Source organism: Somniosus microcephalus, chromosome 22, assembly GCF_052327205.1.
Source record: "Somniosus microcephalus isolate GS21.2 chromosome 22, FLI_Smic_1.0, whole genome shotgun sequence".
NCBI lineage: Eukaryota > Metazoa > Chordata > Chondrichthyes > Squaliformes > Somniosidae > Somniosus > Somniosus microcephalus.
Genome location: NC_141008.1, coordinates 57,488,135 through 57,507,421, shown reverse-complemented (window position 1 = coordinate 57,507,421; position 19,287 = coordinate 57,488,135). Strand labels below are relative to the sequence as shown.

The 19,287-nt window shown below is 46.9% G+C and overlaps 1 protein-coding gene across 1 annotated transcript in view; it reads left to right on the top strand.

Moving 5' to 3' along the window:
- Positions 1 to 19,287, top strand: part of LOC147102416 (carboxypeptidase D-like) — a 256,138-nt gene that overhangs the window by 108,077 nt on the left and 128,774 nt on the right. The window contains exons 16-17 of the mRNA XM_085964833.1: positions 3,750 to 3,898; positions 6,065 to 6,287. Coding sequence (XP_085820959.1) covers positions 3,750 to 3,898; positions 6,065 to 6,287 — 372 coding nt within the window. The remainder of the gene's footprint in view (positions 1 to 3,749; positions 3,899 to 6,064; positions 6,288 to 19,287) is intronic.

Below are 19,287 nucleotides of genomic sequence, written 5' to 3'. Positions count from 1 at the left end.
GGTCAAAGAGGTAGGTTTTAAGGATCGTCAGTTGTAGCTTTGTGGGTCCTTTTTTATTCAGCTGTGGCTCAGTGGGCAGCACACTCGCCTCTGAGTCAGAAGGTTGTGGGTTCAGAATCCCACTCCAGAGACTTGAGCACGAAAATCTAGGCTGACACTCCAGTGCAGTGCTGAGGGAGTGCTGCACTGCCGGAAGTGCCGTCTTTCAGATGAGACGTTAAATCGAGGCTGTCTGCCCTCTCAGGTGAATGTAAACGAAACTGTGGCACCATTTTGATAAAGAGCAGGGGAGTTATCCCTGGTGTCCGAGCAAATATCTCTCAATCAACATCACCAAAATCAGATTATCTGGTCATTATCACATTGCTGTTTGTGGGAGCTTGCTGTGCGCAAATTGGCTGCCACGTTTCCTACATTACAACAGTGACCACACTTTAAAAAAAGTACTTCATTGGCTGTAAAGCGCTTTGGGGCGTCCGGTGGTCATGAAAGGCGCTACATAAATGTAAGTCTTTCTTTTCTTAAAGGAGAGAGAGAGGTGGAGGCAAAGAGTTTTTGAGAGCGAATTCCAGAGCTTGGGCCCCAGGTGGCTGAAGGCATGGCCGCCAATGGTGGGGCGAAGGAAGTGGGGGACCCACAAGGCCAAGATTGGAGGAAAGCAGAGTTCTTGGAGGGTTGTAGGGCTGGAGGAGGTTATATAGATAATGGAGAGATTAATTTGAATTGTTAGTCTTTTATTTAAGAGTTGCATGCTATCCTACTACACAACCTCCCTTAACGACTGTTAAGATAAACACAAATGAATATTATGCGATTGTGTTGAGGAACCTGTTACTAAAGAAAATTAGACCCCTTCCGAGTCTACCAGGGAACGTCTTGTAATAAGACACTCTTAGAGAAAACTGTAGCAACCTCTATTAATATAGTGTATTTCACGTAATGAAACATCCTGTGATGCTTCACTCGAGCAATGGTGGACTGAAGGCAGGCAAAGGCGTGAACTCTGAGGAGGCTTTTGGTAGATGTGAAAATCCTAATTTTTACAACCTCTTGCACCTTTAAAACAACGTAATTCATTCAAAATGCTATTTTCCCTGCAATGAAAGGATTTCAAAATGATTGGTAGGCAGAGTAAAACAGGAGCAGTAGATGTGATTGCAGGCTACACAGATGGAGAGAGGAGATTCAGGGCTTTCAAATGATGGTGTAATTTATAGGGGCTTTGGTTAGTTTTAATCCGGCAGCCAGGAACCACACAGCAGCAGGTGATAAATCGCTGCTTATAGCTGCCAAACTCAGCACATTACAGAGAACGCGTGGGAGAGAGCAACAATCTAATCTTGGGGTACAGATGACTACAATAAACTGCTTGAGCATCACTGCTGCAGTTTATAATGGTGCCTGAACCCTGAGATTACATTACCACCTTGTCATCACTCTCAGCTACCCATTGTTCCCCGTGTAATTTACTGAGAGCCTTGCATGCCCTCCCTACTTTATATACAAGGTATTTAAATCACCGTGACTGAATGTCGAGTGACTGAGTGCAGTCCTGATGGATGTATGTCCAGAAATGCCCATTGTACTTGTCGCTCCAGAACAATCAACATTTTTCCCTATATATTTTAGATAAATTTCTCTTATCATTTTTGAGAGTATTTAATGCATAACCTTCAACATTATTGGCATATCGTGTGTCCCGTATAGCCGCTGTGTATAATTCAAAATTATTTTCTATTCAGTGTATTGCTAACATTGTCCGATCCAGTCTGACAGAGGCCCATTCAGTTTTAAGACCGACCAGGACAAGAAATACTTAGCCTGCAACGCAGCTCCCGTTAAGAATATTGGGCCCTATTTCCCTCTGTTTTCTTAGTAACACTGCCTGCTTTTGAAAGCCTCGATTTTTTCTCGGGGCGTTATTTTAACATTGGTGGTAGCCCAGGTTACTGCAGTGTTAGCGCTGATTAGAAAATCCGGGCTGTGATTCCTGAGAATAGGACTTTCCTAGCAGGCATGACCAAATGGCAATCAATCTGTAATATTGTTCCTTTAACCTTGTCCAAGTAGCTAATGAGCCGCTTAACCCAGGGTAAATGTAAAGTTCAATAATCCTCCGGCAGAGGGCTGAGTCTATTTGCACCATGTGGTGGAAGGAGTCGACTTCTTATTGGACTCAGGCTTTGGGAGGACAATACGCACCCAGCACTTTGTCTGCAATGTGTAGCTTGGTCCTGTCTGCTGTAGAGTAATTCAAGTTCTCTGCAATGTGTAACTTGATTCCGTCATTGTCAGGCAGGCTACAGAATTCAGATAAGGCACAATGCTAACACTCCTGATTCAGAGAACGCACAGCGCTAACACTACTGAGTTCAGAGAACGCACAGCGCTAACACTCCCGAGTTCAGAGAACGCACAGCGCTAACACTCCCGAGTTCAGAGAACGCACAGCGCTAACACTACTGAGTTCAGAGAATGCACAGCGTTAACACTACTGAGTTCAGAGAACGCACAGCACTAACACTACTGAGTTCAGGGAACGCACAGCGCTAACACTCCCGAGTTCAGAGAACACACAGCGCTAACACTCCCGAGTTCAGAGAACGCACAGCACTAACACTCCCGAGTTCAGAGAATGCACAGTGCTAACACTACTGAGTTCAGAGAATGCACAGTGCTAACACTACTGAGTTCAGAGAACGCACAGCACTAACACTCCTGATTCAGAGAATGCACAGCGCTAACACTACTGAGTTCAGAGAATGCACAGCGCTAACACTCCTGAGTTCAGAGAACACACAGCGCTAACACTCCCGAGTTCAGAGAATGCACAGTGCTAACACTACTGAGTTCAGAGAACGCACAGCGCTAACACTCCCGAGTTCAGAGAATGCACAGTGCTAACACTACTGAGTTCAGGGAACGCACAGCGCTAACACTACTGAGTTCAGAGAATGCACAGCGCTAACACTATGGAATTCAGGGAACGCACAGTGCTAACACTCCCGAGTTCGGAGATATAGCTCCCTGACAATTTCTGAAAACCCATTTGACCAGGCCTGGATGTACTAGCAGATCCCATTATCTGCCGATCCTGGGACGTATCTGAATTTCTCCATCCCTGTGATTTGCCAGAAAAGCTCCATCTATAGCGAAGCTCCAGAAATTTTCTTCTGAGCCACTTTTCTCCAGCCATGCCAAGTAATGAACAAATCCGGTACTAACCACAACTGCTCCATTTGGAATCCGCAGCCTGCGTACCAGATATTTTCTCTTCCTTTTTATCTCCTTTTGGCTGTGCATGGAGACCTGCGATTGGCTGATGCACCAGGTCAGCGGGCAAGGCTGTCTGCCAGTTGCGCACATTCAGAGAACCATCCCCTTATTCCAATGATTGAGAATAAATGGGTTCTCAACTACTGTTTTGGGGAGGGTGGGGGAGGGGTTCGTTCCTGCTTGTTTCCACTAGTTTTGCACTCAGGCTCCAGCGCAATCTGGGCGGAATCGGCTGGACCAGCGCCAAAGATTGTGATTGTGCAGATAAATTACAGTGGAAACTTGAAGCGTAACCGAACGAGGCCAATTTCAGCCGCATTTTGGGCGGAATTTCCCAATTGCTCCCAAAGCAGAAACTCTACCCCTTTAAGTTTAAATTGTTAGATAGTGCCTTGTAAAAAGGAGATATAAAAATCTTGCTTCGCTTTTCATCATTTTTTCTCTGATATTCAATTTTCAAAATTTGTCAATAGGTGTTAAAGGTCGAGTGATGTCATCAAATGGACAGCCCATCTCCGGAGCATCGGTACATGTTGCCGGTCGGACAAACCTAAAGGCCTACAACACAACCAAGGAGGGAGAGTACTTCCGACTGCTAGTTGCTGGCATCTATCAGATTGAGGTACAAGAGCCATTGCGATGGGAGAGTGGTTATAATGGGAGGTTTTAATTTTTACATAGACTGGGAGAAGCAGACTAGCTCAAGTAGTAAAGGCAATGAATTTCTAGAATGTATTTGGGACAGTTTCCTGGAACAGTATGTTTTAGAACCAACAAGAGCATACTAGATTTCACGATGAGGAACAAACTACTACTGACTGTAAGGGAACATCTTGCAAATAATGACCATAATTTAATTGAACTTGATATTAGGTTTGAGAGGGAGCAGCGAGTGTCACAAACCAAGGTTTTTGCATTTAAGTAAGGCAAACTTTGAAGGGATAAATAAGTTGACCATATTAAACTGGGCTGAGCTGTTAATAGGTAAATCTACAGATAAACACTGGGAAGTATAAAGAAGTTTTTGGTACAATACAAGACTAGTGCATGCTCCTGAAAGGCAAATGCTCCACCTGTGCAGTTAAGCAACCATGGGGTCAATGAACAAGCTAAGAGACAGTATCAAGCTGAAAGAAAAGGCTTACACAAATGGCAGGTAAAGTGAAAATCCAGAAGGCAGGGAGAGCTATAACAAGCAACAAAGGGATACAATGAAAATCATAAGAGGTGCAAAAAGGAATATGAAGAAAACTTGCAAGAGATTTAAAGCGAACAATGTAAGTTTTAATAAAGCTGTTAAGAGGTATTTGTTCACCATGGCAGCTCTACTTTTTTAATCCCCCAGTCGCCCCACTTTCACCCAATCCTTCAATACCCTTACTTCTGAACGAAATATTTATCTTTTCAAACATCTCAGTTGTTTCTGTGCCTGTGGCCTTCTGGGCTGCATGTTCCACATTCACAAACCCCTGTGTGCTTTCTGTGATTGGAGTATCTTGGTGTTCTTTTTTTTTCTTTTCCTCCTCCCTTTTTTCTAAATATTTGAATATTCCTGTCTACCTTTGATGAAGGTTCTGCCTGTCTGCTCTCTCCACAGCTGCCGACTGACCTGCTGTGCACGTCCAGCATTTTCCGTTTTTCTTTCAACTTTCCAGCATTTGCAGTTATTTGGATCCATTGGGGGAGAAGTTCGGTATCGCCCCATCTGGGGCGCCAATTTTTTTAATGTGAAAAAATTAGCGGCAGGCGCTAATGTTTTTCAACTTTTAAAAAATTTGGTTTTACGCTCCAGGAAGGAAGTGGAGCGCTATATCAAGCACTCCACTTCCTTCCTGGAGCGCAACAGGCAGCAGGCGAGGCGGTAGGTGGGCAGCGCTGCACAATGGGCCGGGCAGCGCTGCCACGTTGAAAGGCTCCTTCCCTCCCTTAAAGGGAAGGGCCATCGCTGCAGGCTTTGCAAGCTAACAATGGACCTGGTCCCCGACAGCAGCCGCGATCCGGCCCGATCAGCCCGATGCACTGCAGCAGAGTGCCGAGCTGATCGAGCGCCGGCGAAGAAAACTGGAAAAAAAAACAGAAACAGCATTTCACAATTTTTTTAACTTACCTCAGCCACCTCGCCTTTAAGTATCGTCCCTGAAGCGCCCGGCCTCCCGGTGAATGCCTTCTGCAGCTGTCGGTGTCGGTGCCTGATGATTCTGCAGGGGGCGGAACCGAAGTCCGGGGTCCGGGGCGCTACCGGGGCGAAGCGCACGGCGATGACATCACGATCTCCGGGCGAAGAAGATCGGGGCGCAGCGCCATACCGCCGCCGCAAACCTCCCGCCGAATATAGTGGGAGTCGATCTTCTTGCTGCGCCCGGTCAGTAAGTGATTAGCGCCCTGTTAACGTCCTCCGGAGGCGCTAAGGTGCCCAATTTCTAGCAATTGTGTTTTCTGACGGATTTGCTTCTAACTAGTTTGGTTTGAATTCTAAGATTGCCCTTGTTCAGGTTCCCCCTACAAGAGCAAAGAGTCTTTCCCTATCCAGCATCACTCCCTACAAAACCCAGTTAGATCACCCTTTAACCTCCTCATCTTGAGGGAACACCACCAAATTTACCCAGTGTCTCGTAGTTCAGTTCCTTCATCCCCAGGAATCACCCTGATGAATTGTTGCTGGACTTTACTATGTTTTATTTATGGAAAGTTGGAATCATGCTATCAAATCTGTTACCATTGTTTTAAAATGGCTCACTCAAATTGCAATACTTGTTTCTAGACCCAAGCTTGTAATTTGTCTTTGCAGGTCAGTGCCCCAGGCTATTTCCCAGTCTCAAAGACAATAACCATTGAGAATACAGCTCGTGACCTGCACTCTGCCCAGACTGTGGATTTTATCCTGAGCCCCAGCACCTGCTTTGATGGCTACATCTATCACAACTTCAGTGCACTCCAAAGATTCCTCAAGTGTATTCATTTGAACTACCCCGGCATTACTCACCTTTACAGCATCGGCCGTTCTTCACAAGGTAGGTTCAAGACCTGATTAATCAATGAATGGTGTTCATTTCAAAATCAGGCCCAGGCTGGAAGAATTCACTGCTGTACTCTTGTGTGTGTGTCTTCTTTTAAAAGAACTGCCTCGAAGGAACAAGATGATAACCGTTGGGGAATTTTCAGGTTCCGAGAATAGCCAGGAACAACCTGCTGTGAAAAGTCCATTGAGTGCCCCATTTTAGCAAGTCTAGGCTGCTGTGCGTTTTTGCAATTGCATTTTGCTCGTTTTGTTTTGTCAGTTCTTGCTAATAGTAAAGGTAATGCAACTCACATTAGCCATATGTTAGAACCATAGGAGCTTACAGCCCAGAAGGAGGCCATTCGGCCCATCGTGACAGTGCCTGCGCTTTGCTAAAAGACACCTAAAATAATCTCCCTGCCCGTGCTCGCTCCCTGCTGCATCACCGATCGTGTAGCTACTCCTCCAAGGAGCCTCATGTGGTAAAGTGACTTCATAGAATTGTAGAGGTTTATGGCACAGAAGGACGGCAGTCGGCCTTCCAGCAGCATTTTAGGGGCAAGGATACCCTATTGAGGGATCCCAGCACAGGGTAGACATGAGGCATACTCTCAGGATTAACCCCCACCCCAGCCCGGTTACATGCAACTGGTGCACGCCAATTGCAAAATTCCCCCTTATAACTTTAATATCCTTTTTGTTAGCTGTGACTCAGCTGGTAGCACCCTCGCCTCTGAGTCAGGAGGTCGTGGGTTCGAGTCCCATTCCAGAGACTGGAGCACAAAAATCTAGGCTGACACTCCAGTGCAGTACTGAGGGAGTGCTGCACTGTCAGAGGTGCCATCTTTCGGATAAGACATTAAACTGAGGCCCCGTCTGCTCTCTCAGGTGGACATAAAAGATCCCATAGTACTATTTCGCAGAAGAGCAGGGCAGTCCTGACCAATATTTATCCCTCAATCAATATCACTAAAACAGATTCTCTGGTCATTATCACATTGCTATTTGTGGGAGCTTGCTGTGCGCAAATTGGCTGCCGTGTTTCCCACATTACAACAGTGACTATATTTCAAAAAGTACTTCATTGGCTGTAAAGTGCTTTGGGTCGTCTGGCGTTCATGAAGGCGTTGTATAAATGCAAGTCTTTCTTTATGTTTTTCTATCTGTTGCGGTTTCTTTTTGTTTAAGAGGAGTGTTGTTTGAACAGTGAGGCCTAATAACTCCAGTAGGAGAATGATTGTGGTGCAAACATTCAGCCCGAGAGCACAGGCAGCTAATTTATCAGATGCAGCTGAAATGACAATTCCCCAAAGCACCTCGGATTGCTGACTGTGGCTTTACTGATCTTCATTCACATCCTCATCCTGTTACGATTCAGTAAACTAGTTCCCTTGACGGCATTTAAACAAAAACAAGCCTTATGTTTATATCAGTATGATCTTGAGGTTTGTCGCAGTCCTATCCAATAGTTTGGTGTTTGAAAACAAGAATAATTAGTAAGAATCTCTCCTTAAAGCAGGAAGGACCCAGTTTGTTAACGAAGGACGCCTACATTGATGTTTAAAAGTAGAGGCACTCTTACACCAATTACCTTTTGAAGTATTTTCTGCAGTTGCTTTCATATTCACCGGGAATTTCCTTAGGGATTCTCCCAATCGGCCGGTGTAACTTTGGTGGAAGATTGGCGGAAATGCTGGTTATCTGGGGTTCCTGCCGATCTTCCGCCAAAGTTACAGCGGCCGATCGGAAGAACCCCCAAGGTGATTCCTAGTGATTGCATTTGGTGGGGCGGTGGGGGGAAAGTCGGGGGCAGGGGTTGGGGGGCGTTGGTGCTGCTGGCTGCTGAGTTGCAGGTCTCGTGGAACCGACTGCAATAGCCAGAGTAATCTCACTGGACTCACTAAGGCCAGCTCCCGCAGAATGACCTGGGTGGTCTTAGCAGATTCGGCACGTTTACTCTGGGGCTGCCTCTGGCTGCGTGACACCCCGTCGGGAGTTGCTGGGCCCTGGCACTCCACTAAATGTAGTAGCACAACAGCTTATATGGGGTGGGGGAGCTAACTTGTGGGTTTAATTCCCTCTGTGTGCTACTTTTAGTGCACCCATTAATGTGTTTGCACAAATTGCTGTCCTTACTTTATACGATAGCAAAATACTGCAGATGTTGGAAATCCGAAATAACAACAGAAAATGCTGGAAAAACTCAGCAGGTCAGGCAACATCTGTGGAGAGAAATTTGAGTTGACTTTTCGGGTCGAAACCCTTTTTCAAAACTGGAAATAAAATAAAATACTGTCCTTACTTTAAACAGGTTGCCATCGGTGTTTAAATAACACCGAGGAATTTACTCAAACGCATTAATGAGTGCACTAAATATAGCATGCAGACAAAATAAAAAAACAGAAGAGCCTTTAACATGCTCTTCCCACTGCTCTTACCTAAGGTGCAGTGACCCATATGTCTATATATTCTTAAAATTGCATAGGGTGCACGATTCCTGTACACAAACACTATGTCCTGTTGTCACAATTTTTAGTCAAGATTTCCCGTCAACATTTACAATTGCAAATTGCTATGTCAACAGTTCCCAGACAGTTTTGCTATGTCAACGGTCACAATGTAGCTGCAACTCTGGCCAGTAGGTGGCGGGGTGGAGCTCCTTTCTGAAGTCTCTCTCTCAGCTCCATCACCGTTTCACATGTCTACATAAAAAGCTTATTGTCAGAAACTGAACAAAGGCACTGCCACCAGAGATTTACTAATACCTTAAAGCTTATTTCAGGATAAATTCTCTACCGCACAGACTTCAGGCTCTATAAAGCATGTTGGATGAATAGTGTGTGACACAGAGGATGTTTTACCTGTATTAGTGAGGAAGGCACATACAATGAGCAGGCTCCTCTACATTTTGCGATGATGCTAAGTGTTGGGGATATTCAGCAGCGCGATGCCTGCTGTTAAAAAGATTTGTAAAATCACAAATACTGCAAACTGTTCCCCTTCGCCCCCCATTAATGCTGTCCGAGAATGTGAGCCTGTTGCTGGAGTGGGACAGGGAAAGGCTAATGCAGATGTCATCACCAATTGACGTTGAGCATGGCACAGAGCACCATTAAGGAGGCAAAGTTGCTCTGACAGTTCTATTTGCAGCCGGCACAATAATGAATCACACCTATCGTACAAAGCATTGCCTTTGGTGTGGCCTTTAAACAAAGTGAGCAATGGTTCCTTTAACTTTAGGGGGGGTCACCATTGACCAGAAACTTAACTGGACCAGCCACATAAATGCTGCGGCTACAAGAGCAGGTCAGAGGCTGGGTATTCTGCAGCGAGTGTCTCACCTCCTGACTCCCCAAAGCCTTTCCACCATCTACAAGGCACAAGTGAGGAGTGTGATGGAATACTCTCCACTTGCCTGGATGAGTGCAGCTCCAACAACACTCAAGAAGCTCGACACCATCCAGGACAAAGCAGCCCGCTTGATTGGCACCCCATCCACCAACTTAAACATTCACTCCCTCCACCACCGGCGCACCGTGGCTGCAGTGTGTACCATCTACAAGATGCACTGCAGCAACTCGCCAAGGCTTCTTCGGCAGCACCTCCCAAACCCACGACCTCTTCTGCCTAAAAGGACAAGGGCAGCAGGCGCATGGGAACACCACCACCTGCAAGTTCCCCTCCAAGTCACGAACCAACTTGGAAGCCGTTCCTTCATTGTCACTGGGTCAAAATCCTGGAACTCCCTCCCTAACAGTACTATGGGAGCACCTTCACCACACGGACTGCAGCGGTTCAAGAATGCAGCTCACCACCACCTTCTCAAGGGCAATTAGGGATGGGCAATAAATGCCAGCCTTGCAGCAACGCCCACTCCCCGTGAATGGATACATTAAAAAAAAAACTGCCAATAGGCTGTGCTGGATGTGGAAGCAGTAACTGTGAGTTGTATAGAATAACGGTAAAACATGAGCTCATGGTTTACATAGTCACCCCGCGCATCATAGAAAGAAAGAACAAGCTTGCACAACCTCAGGACGTCCCAAAAGGCTTCACAGCCAATGAAGTGCTTTTTGAAGTGTTGTCACTGTTGTAATGTAGGAAACGCGGCAGCCAATTTGCGCACAGCAAGCTCCCACAAACAGCAATGTGATAATGACCGGATAATCTGTTTTAGTGAGGTTGGCTGAGGGATAAACATTGGCCGGGGATAACTCCCCTGCTCTTCTTCAAATAGTGCCACGGGATCTTTTACATCCACCTGATAGGGCAGACGGGGGCTCGGTTTAATGTCTCATCCAAAAGGCAGCACCTCTGATAATGCAACACCCACTCAGTGCTACATTGAAGTGTCAGCGTAGATTATGTGCTCATATTGCTGGAGTGCGACTTGAACCCACAACCTTCTGAATTGGAGGAAAGAGCTGGCACAGTGCACAAGCTCATTTAATATGGTGTTGGCATTACCAACACCAATGACAAACACATCGAAGTATTGCAGCGCTGGACCACTACCGGCAAAATCACCTCAAACGTGGATGTGGATACACAGGGCAAACTGGCACAGAGCTGAGTGCCGATTGATGTTACTTTAAAGGTAAACGCTCTGCTTTGAAAATCATGGGTTGTGGACGTGCAAATGCTTTTCCCTACATTACAACAGTGACTACACTTCAAAAGTACTTCATTGGCTGTAAAGCGCTTTGGGACGTCCTGAGGTTGTGAAAGGCGCTATATAAATGCAAACCTTTCTCTCGTTTCCCGATATGCGCTACCAGCTCTGCACTGGGCTTGTGCAGGTAGGTAACCTACCCTCGAGGGGTCAAGGGGTAGATTTTCACCTTTATCGCCAGGGTGGTCATGTTGGGTTGGGTGGTGGGGGGGGTGGAGGCAGATCCCCAGAAATGATGGAAACCGCCCAATTTTGGTAATGGAAATGGCATGGCAGCCCTGTAGAGGGCAATTTCCTGAGGTCAGTTCATGATACGACATTCTCATGTGACCTTCGGTGCAACATATATACTGTCTTTTTAATTACAGGCTTTCAACTGGGTGGCAAATATATTTGTTATTATCAACAGTTGTGCTGTAGATTTAACTGGCAGTGAAAAGACAGGATTTTTTTATAGCTTTGTCCTGGGGGACGTATGTTCAAAAATAGATCCGAATCGTTTTTACTCTGCGGTAGGTCCCAGGCTGAGATGTTACTTCGTGTGGCTTTAAGCTGCACACTATTGCGTAATCTTCCCTGGCCATCTGTCCCAGCATGCACCTTCTGTTGTTCAAACTCGGGCCAACCATGCGTTCGGCCCCCTCCCCCACTTCATTCCACCAAAAGTGACACAGGCTTCCTGAACCCCAACACTGTGGAATTCTTTTCCCAAATGTCTTTGCTGTGATACCTCTCTCCCCGTTTTTTGAAAGCCTCCCTCAATATTTACCTCCTTGACCGTGGTTTCGGTCACTTTCTCACAACTCTTGCCAATGTGGAGGGTTATCATAGAATGGTTACAGCATGGAAGGAGGCCATTCGGCCCGTCGAGCCCGTGCCAGCTCTCTGCAAGAGCACTTCAGCTAGTCCCACTCCCCCGCCCTTTCCCCATAGCCCTGCAAATTATTTTCCTTCAGGTACTTATCCAACTCTCTTTTGAAAGCCACGATTGAGTCTGCCTCCACCACCCTTTCAGGCAGTGCATTCCAGATCCTAACCACTCGCTGCATAAAAAAGTTTTTCCTCATGTCGCCTTTGGATCTTTTGCCAATCACCTTAAATCTGTGTCCTCTGGCTCTCGACCCTTCTGCCAATGGGAACAGTTTCTCTCTATCTACTCTGTCCAGACCCATCATGATTTTGAACACCTCTATCAAATCTCCTCTCAACCTTCTCTGCTCCAAGGAGAACAACCCCAGCTTCTCCAGTCTATCCACGTAACTGAAGTCCCTCATCCCTGGAATCATTCTCATAAATCTTTTCTGCACCCTCTCTAAGGCCTTCACATCCTTCCTAAAGTGCGGTGCCCAGAATTGGACACAATACTCCAGTTGAGGCCGAACCAGTGTTTTATACAGGTTCATCATAATTTCCACGCTTTTGTACTCTATACCTTTATTTGTGCAGCCCAGGATCCCGTAAGCTTTTTTAACTGTTTTCCCAACCTGCCCTGCCACCTTCAATGATTTGTGCACATATACCCCCAGATCTCTCTGTTCATGCACCCCCTTTAGGATTGCATCCTTTAGTTAGTCCCCACACCACCTCCTGTTAGGTATCACTACATTCCGTTATGTGAAAGGCACTTTGTAAATGTAGGTTGCAGTCCATTTTATGAATGAGGGACCACTGAGCCACAAAGTTGGTGCCTGCCTTCTATGGTTTCGTAAATCAAAGAGCTACACTTTCAGAAATTAGAACAATAAGCTATTTCTTTTTAATAAGAAATTCTGCTCCCTATTTTCTGCTATTTCTACTGGTCTGAACCAAATTTTTCAGCTTTTTTTATGCGCTGTGAAGCTCTTTGGGGCGTTTTACTACGTTAAAGGCGCTATATAAATACAAGCTGTTGTTATTGTTGTTGTATGGTGGTAATAAAAACATCATAAACCACAGAATCGTAGAATGATACGGCGCAGAAGAAGGCCATTTGGCTCACCATGCCTGTGAATAGTGTGAAGTCCTAACATTACATCTTGACGTAAGAAAACTACTAGGCACTCGGCCTAAGCATTAAACAAAGCTTTAATCAACTGTTTTACAACATGGAGGTCTAGTTGTGTCCTTCACTAGTTCCTGTTAAGAATGTCCTGCGCAAGCTGGGCCCATGCCCGAGTATTTATACTCTCCGTGGACAGCACCACCCGCAGGCCGCTCAGTATTATTTCATAAGTCTTTCTTTCATGAATGACTGATTCATGTCACCTCTCATCTCCTGTCCGATCAGCAGAGTAACACACATACCTGGAGTTACAATGCAGCACCGACACACCCTGCCCTCAGTTGGAGGATTTCACTGAGTCGATGTGGCCAGTCACAGAGACAGCCGTTCCGTTTTAAAGTGCGGAAGGCAGGGGGGTGGTGGGGGGGTGCAGGGGGGGGAAGAGATTACAAAAGTACATGTAAAAGCCTCATGGAACTGTGGAGCCTATTCTTTGTTTACAATAGTGCTTTTTGGATTGAAGTCACCATGAGGTTGAATCTTGTTCTGTACTTCCAGGTCACTGAATCTTATCAGAAAGTCATTCAGCTTGTAGTGAGCTAATGCCTCGACCGCACATGATCAGGAGGGGGGAGAAATATTGCTGTCAGAATTAATTGAAAGAATAAAACGCACACTTCATATAGCGGGAGTAAAACTCCATCCCGTTAGGTTATGTTTAATGGACCGAAGTTTCGTATAGTGCTGTTGGCAGCTTAAATAATTGAGGAGACTCAGTTAAAGTGTCAGCATTAAAATCAACACAATGCTTCTGAGCGAGATTTCCAGGGCCATTAATTCAGCATCACTGCGCCCATTTCGTGGGCGTGAAACGGGCAATGGTGACTAATTTCGCGGAGCGAGGGCCCGCGGCGATCTGCACGCGCGCGTTTGGGACTGCCGCAAAATTCGTCAGGGCCTTTTTTCTTAGGCGGCCCTAGGTGCCTGCCTGAAATGAGGCCTAGACCTGATTCCAATATTGAAATGAGGGCCCTGCGCCCAATTTCCCACAAAAATTCATTTAAACTAGTCGGAGTTTGCGCTGCGATTCATTTCTCAGGCTCTGAACCAGTGGTCCTTAAAGGGGCTGCCGAAGACACTGGCAGGTAAGTTTTATTTTAACTTAAATAACAATAGAAAACGCTGGAAACACTCAGCAGGTCAGGAGAGAGAAACAGTTAACGTTTTGGGTCGAGGAACCTTCGTCAGAACTGGAAAAGGTTAGAGAAGCGAGATTTTTAAACAAGTGCCGGGGGGGAAGGACAAGGGGGAGGGGAGGAAAGAACAAAGGGAGAGTCTGTGATAGGCTGGAAGGCAGGAGAGAGTGACTGACAAAAGGGATGATGGTGTAAGGCAAAATGAGATGGTAATGGGACAAGTTAAGAAACAAAAAGATACTCTAGATGAGGTGTAACTGGCGATGGCAGATTCATCAACAGCTGCCATGTGAGAAAAAAGAGGAAAAAAACCCAGGGGCCGAGGTTATGGTCTGAAATTGTTGAACTCGATGTTGAGTCCAGAAGGCTGTAAGGTGCCTAATCGAAAGATGAGGTGCTGTTCCTCAAGCTTACGTTGAGCTTTGTTGGAACAGTGTAAGAGGCTGAGGTCCGAGAGGCAAAATGGGACAAACACCCAATTGAGATCCTACATGCGGAATTCTGTAAAAGTATCCTCCGGACTCAAAGGAAAACAGTAAACAACGCATGCAGGGCGGAACTAGGCCAATACCCATTAATAATCACTATCCAAAAAAGAGCCACCAAATTTTGGAATCACCTACAAATGAGCAACCCCCAATGCTATCACTACGACGCCCTGAAATGCCAAGAGCTGACCATAAAGAAGAATACCCTCAGTCAACTAGTCCTGGGACTCAATAAAGTAACTAATAACAATACTAACAATAACCAGCCCCAGGACAGTGACAGGGTAACACAAAGAATTCGACCCAACACAATCGTCGCTAAGCAAAAGGAAAAATATCTGTCATATTGGGCAGAAACAACAAAAACCCAAAGCAAACTCAATTGCTACTTGGCCCTAAACAGACAATACAACATAGCTGATTACCTGACCATGGTAAAGGATAACAAACTGAGAAGAACCTTGACAAGGTACAGACTTAGCGAACATAGCCTAGCGATCGAAAAAGGCAGACACAGGCAGACCAGGCTGCCAAGAGAAGACAGGATATGCTCTCACTGCAGTCAGGGAGTAGTTGAGACAGAGATGCACTTCCTCACAGCCTGTGGAAAATATCAGGGCATCAGAGAGAATTTCTATCAAAAATTCTCACAAATATGCCCTGAATTCAGAAATCTGACTGACAACCAAAAACTCCCATTCCTACTGGGGGAGGAGAGAAGCTGTGTAACACTGGCGGCACACTATGTTACAGCTTGCCATGAACAGAGGGACAACCAGTAAACTAAGACAAGAGTATATATAAACAAGGCGAAAATATATTTATAAACTCAGGGATGTACCTGTTTATACACTGTATGAATGGAACCGCGTTTATGTGTTCAACCATAAATGTATTTTGATGCTTTGGCAACATAAGATGTACCTTATCATGCCAATAAAGCGATTTGTATTGTATTGTATTATTATTGAGTGGAGCGGAGAATTAAAGTGACAGGCCACCGGAAGCTCGGGGTCACCCTTATGGACTGAACGGAGGAGTTCTGCAAAGCGGTCACCCAATCTGCGTTTGGTCTCCAAAACACAGATTGGGTGATTGCATTGTGGAACACCTCCACTCAGTCCGTAAGCTGAGGGGTGAGCTGGGAGTGGAGCTGAGGGGTGAGCTGGGAGCGGAGCTGATGGTGAGCTGGGAGAGGAGCTGAGGGGTGAGCTGGGAGAGGAGCTGAGGGGTGAGCTGGGAGAGGAGCTGAGGGGTGAGCTGGGAGTGGAGCTGATAGTGAGCTGGGAGAGGAGCTGATGGTGAGCTGGGAGTGGAGCTGAGGGGTGAGCTGGGAGCGGAGCTGAGGGGTGAGCTGGGAGCGGAGCTGATGGTGAGCTGGGAGCGGAGCTGATGGTGAGCTGGGAGAGGAGCTGAGGGGTGAGCTGGGAGAGGAGCTGAGGGGTGAGCTGGGAGAGGAGCTGATGGTGAGCTGGGAGTGGAGCTGATGGTGAGCTGGGAGTGGAGCTGAGGGGTGAGCTGGGAGCGGAGCTGATGGTGAGCTGGGAGCGGAGCTGATGGTGAGCTGGGAGAGGAGCTGAGGGGTGAGCTGGGAGAGGAGCTGAGGGGTGAGCTGGGAGAGGAGCTGATGGTGAGCTGGGAGCGGAGCTGATGGTGAGCTGGGAGAGGAGCTGAGGGGTGAGCTGGGAGAGGAGCTGAGGGGTGAGCTGGGAGTGGAGCTGAGGGGTGAGCTGGGAGAGGAGCTGAGGGGTGAGCTGGGAGAGGAGCTGAGGGGTGAGCTGGGAGAGGAACTGATGGTGAGCTGGGAGAGGAGCTGAGGGGTGAGCTGGGAGAGGAGCTGATGGTGAGCTGGGAGTGGAGCTGATGGTGAGCTGGGAGAGGAGCTGAGGGGTGAGCTGAGGGGTGAGCTGGGAGAGGAGCTGATGGTGAGCTGGGAGTGGAGCTGATGGTGAGCTGGGAGAGGAGCTGATGGTGAGCTGGGAGAGGAGCTGAGGGGTGAGCTGGGAGAGGAGCTGATGGCGAGCTGGGAGTGGAGCTGATGGTGAGCTGGGAGAGGAGCTGATGGTGAGCTGGGAGTGGAGCTGATGGTGAGCTGGGAGTGGAGCTGATGGTGAGCTGATGGTGAACTGGGAGAGGAGCTGAGGACTGAGCTGGGAGTGGAGCTGATGGTGAGCTGGGAGAGGAGCTGAGGACTGAGCTGGGAGTGGAGCTGAGGGGTGAGCTGGGAGTGGAGCTGATGGTGAGCTGGGAGTGGAGCTGATGGTGAGCTGGGAGCAGGGCTGAGGGGTGAGCTGGAAGCTCTAGATTTTATAGAGTGTAATAATGCCAATTGTACAGGGTGTAACAGTGCAGGTTGTACAGGGGAGAGCAAAAGGATTGAAGGGGAGGAGATGGAAAAGAGGGAAGAGGGGAGAGGGAGAGGGTGGATGACGGAGAGTGAGAGAGAAGGGGAAGGAGAGCAATGGAAGGGGAGGGGAAGGGAGAGAGAAAGGGCGGAGAGTGTAGCTTATGCCTGTGGGTAGTCGGAGTGATATGACCTAAATAAATGTATTAGTGTAACGTTGGCCTGGATTCCACTACAATGGTTATATTCCCCTCCAAGTCACACATCATCCTGACTTAGAAGTATATCGGCCGATCCTTCATCGTCACTGGATCAAAATCCTGGAACTCCCTCCCTAACAGCACTGTGGGAGTACCTTCACCACACGGACTGCAGCGGTTCAAGAAGGCGGCTCACCACCACCTTCTCGAGGGCAACTAGGGATGGGCAATAAATGCCGGCCTTGCCAGCGACGCCCACATCCCGTAAAAACGAATTAAAAAGAACGGCACAAGTTAGACCGTTGTGCTCACTGATCCACCAGTGGCGAATTTATGCCACAATTTTGCCGGAAATATAATTAGAATACGCCGCAGCGAGCATAGTGGAGGATCGAGAGCGATGCAACCAATGGCTAATGTAAAAACCCACTGTGACGCTACTCGGTGTTTAAATAGATGTTTGAAGGTTGAGCTGATGGGCAGAAACAAGCACATATTCAAATTATAGAGCACTGATTCTCCTTAAGGACTGTTTTTATATCTGTCTGGTTAGTTCATTAAGTGGAACAGTGACTCCCCCTTCCTCCCCCCTTCCCATTGAGGTTCTACAAACAACACAGAAACTAGAGGCCTTTAGTTTCTCACGCAGTCTGTAATCGCTGTGCTATTTCTGACTTGCTAATTGGATTGTACTAAAGTGTAAATGTGATCACTAATTTTTGTTGCTTTGCATTTTGCACTAGTGATCCTAGACACTGTCAGAACTGCACCGCTGAATAATTTAAAAAAGCACCTAATGAGGGCAACATAATTATTTCTTAATTTGAACAGTAAACTACGATTCCTGTGATTGCACCAAACAGCCCACCAGTGTCACTCTGCAGTGGTCTAAGTGGCTGTGGTCATCGCAGTGTTGTTAATTCAGCAAACCCGCTGTCGCCGTTGATTTTAATCAGAGGGCCGGGTTATGAGAATCAGCTGTTCAACTTTGGCGGCGAGGGTTTCTATGGAGCAGCGCAAAAGTCCCAGGAAATTATGGCGTGGTGTACGTAATGGCAGAAGTCACTCTCACCATAATTTCCTGCAGTTTCTGCACCATAATAACGTCGTACGCTTTAGATGCGCCATTACTCTGGCGTGTGTTTCCAGCAAATTCAGGTCTTTTATAAATTAGGGCAGATGACCAAAAGTTTGGTCAAAGAGGTAGGTTTTAACAACAACAACAACGTATATTTATATAGTGCCTTTAACGTAATAAAACATCCCAAGGCACTTTACAGGAGTGTTATCAAAAAATGTTTTCGACACCGAGCCAAATAAGGAGATGTTAGGGCAGAGGACCAACAGCTTGGTCGAAGAGTCGGTTTTAAGGAGTGTCTTAAAGGAGGAGAGAGATGTGGCACGGCGGAGAGGTTTAGGGAGGGAATTCCAGAGCTTAGGACCTAGGGGGATTATAGGTCTAGAGGAGATTACAGAGATAGGGAGGGGTGAGCCATGGAGGGATTTGAAAACAAGGATGAGAATTTTAAAATTGAGGTGTTGCTTTACTGGGAGCCAATGTAGGTCAGCGAGCACAGGGGTGATGGGTGAACGGGACTCAGTGTGAGTTAGGACACGGACAACCGAATTTTGGATTACCTCAAGTTTACGTAGGGTAGAATGTGGGAGGCCGGCCAGGAGTGCGTTGGAATAGTCAAATCTAGAGGTAATAAAGGCATGGATGAGGGTTTCAGCAGCAGATGTCACATCCAAAGCACGGCCCATCCAACAATGCAATACTCCCTCGGTACTGCACTGGCCATTCTTAGATTATGAGCTCAAACTCCTGGTCTAGGAAAATAGGAACAGGTGACGGCCATTCAGCCCCTCGAGCCTGTTCCACCATTCAATGAGATCATGGCTGATCTGTATCGTAACTCCATTCATCCGCCTTGGCTCCATGTTCCTTAATACCCTTGTCTAGCAAAAATCTATCGATCTCTGATTTAAAATTATTAATTGAGCCCCAGCATCTACTGCTTTTTGTGAGAGAGAGTTCCACACTTCCACCACCCTTTGTGTGAAGAAGTGTTTCCTAACTTCTCTCCTGAATGGCCTGGCTCTGATTTTAAGGTGGTGTCCCCTTGTCCTAG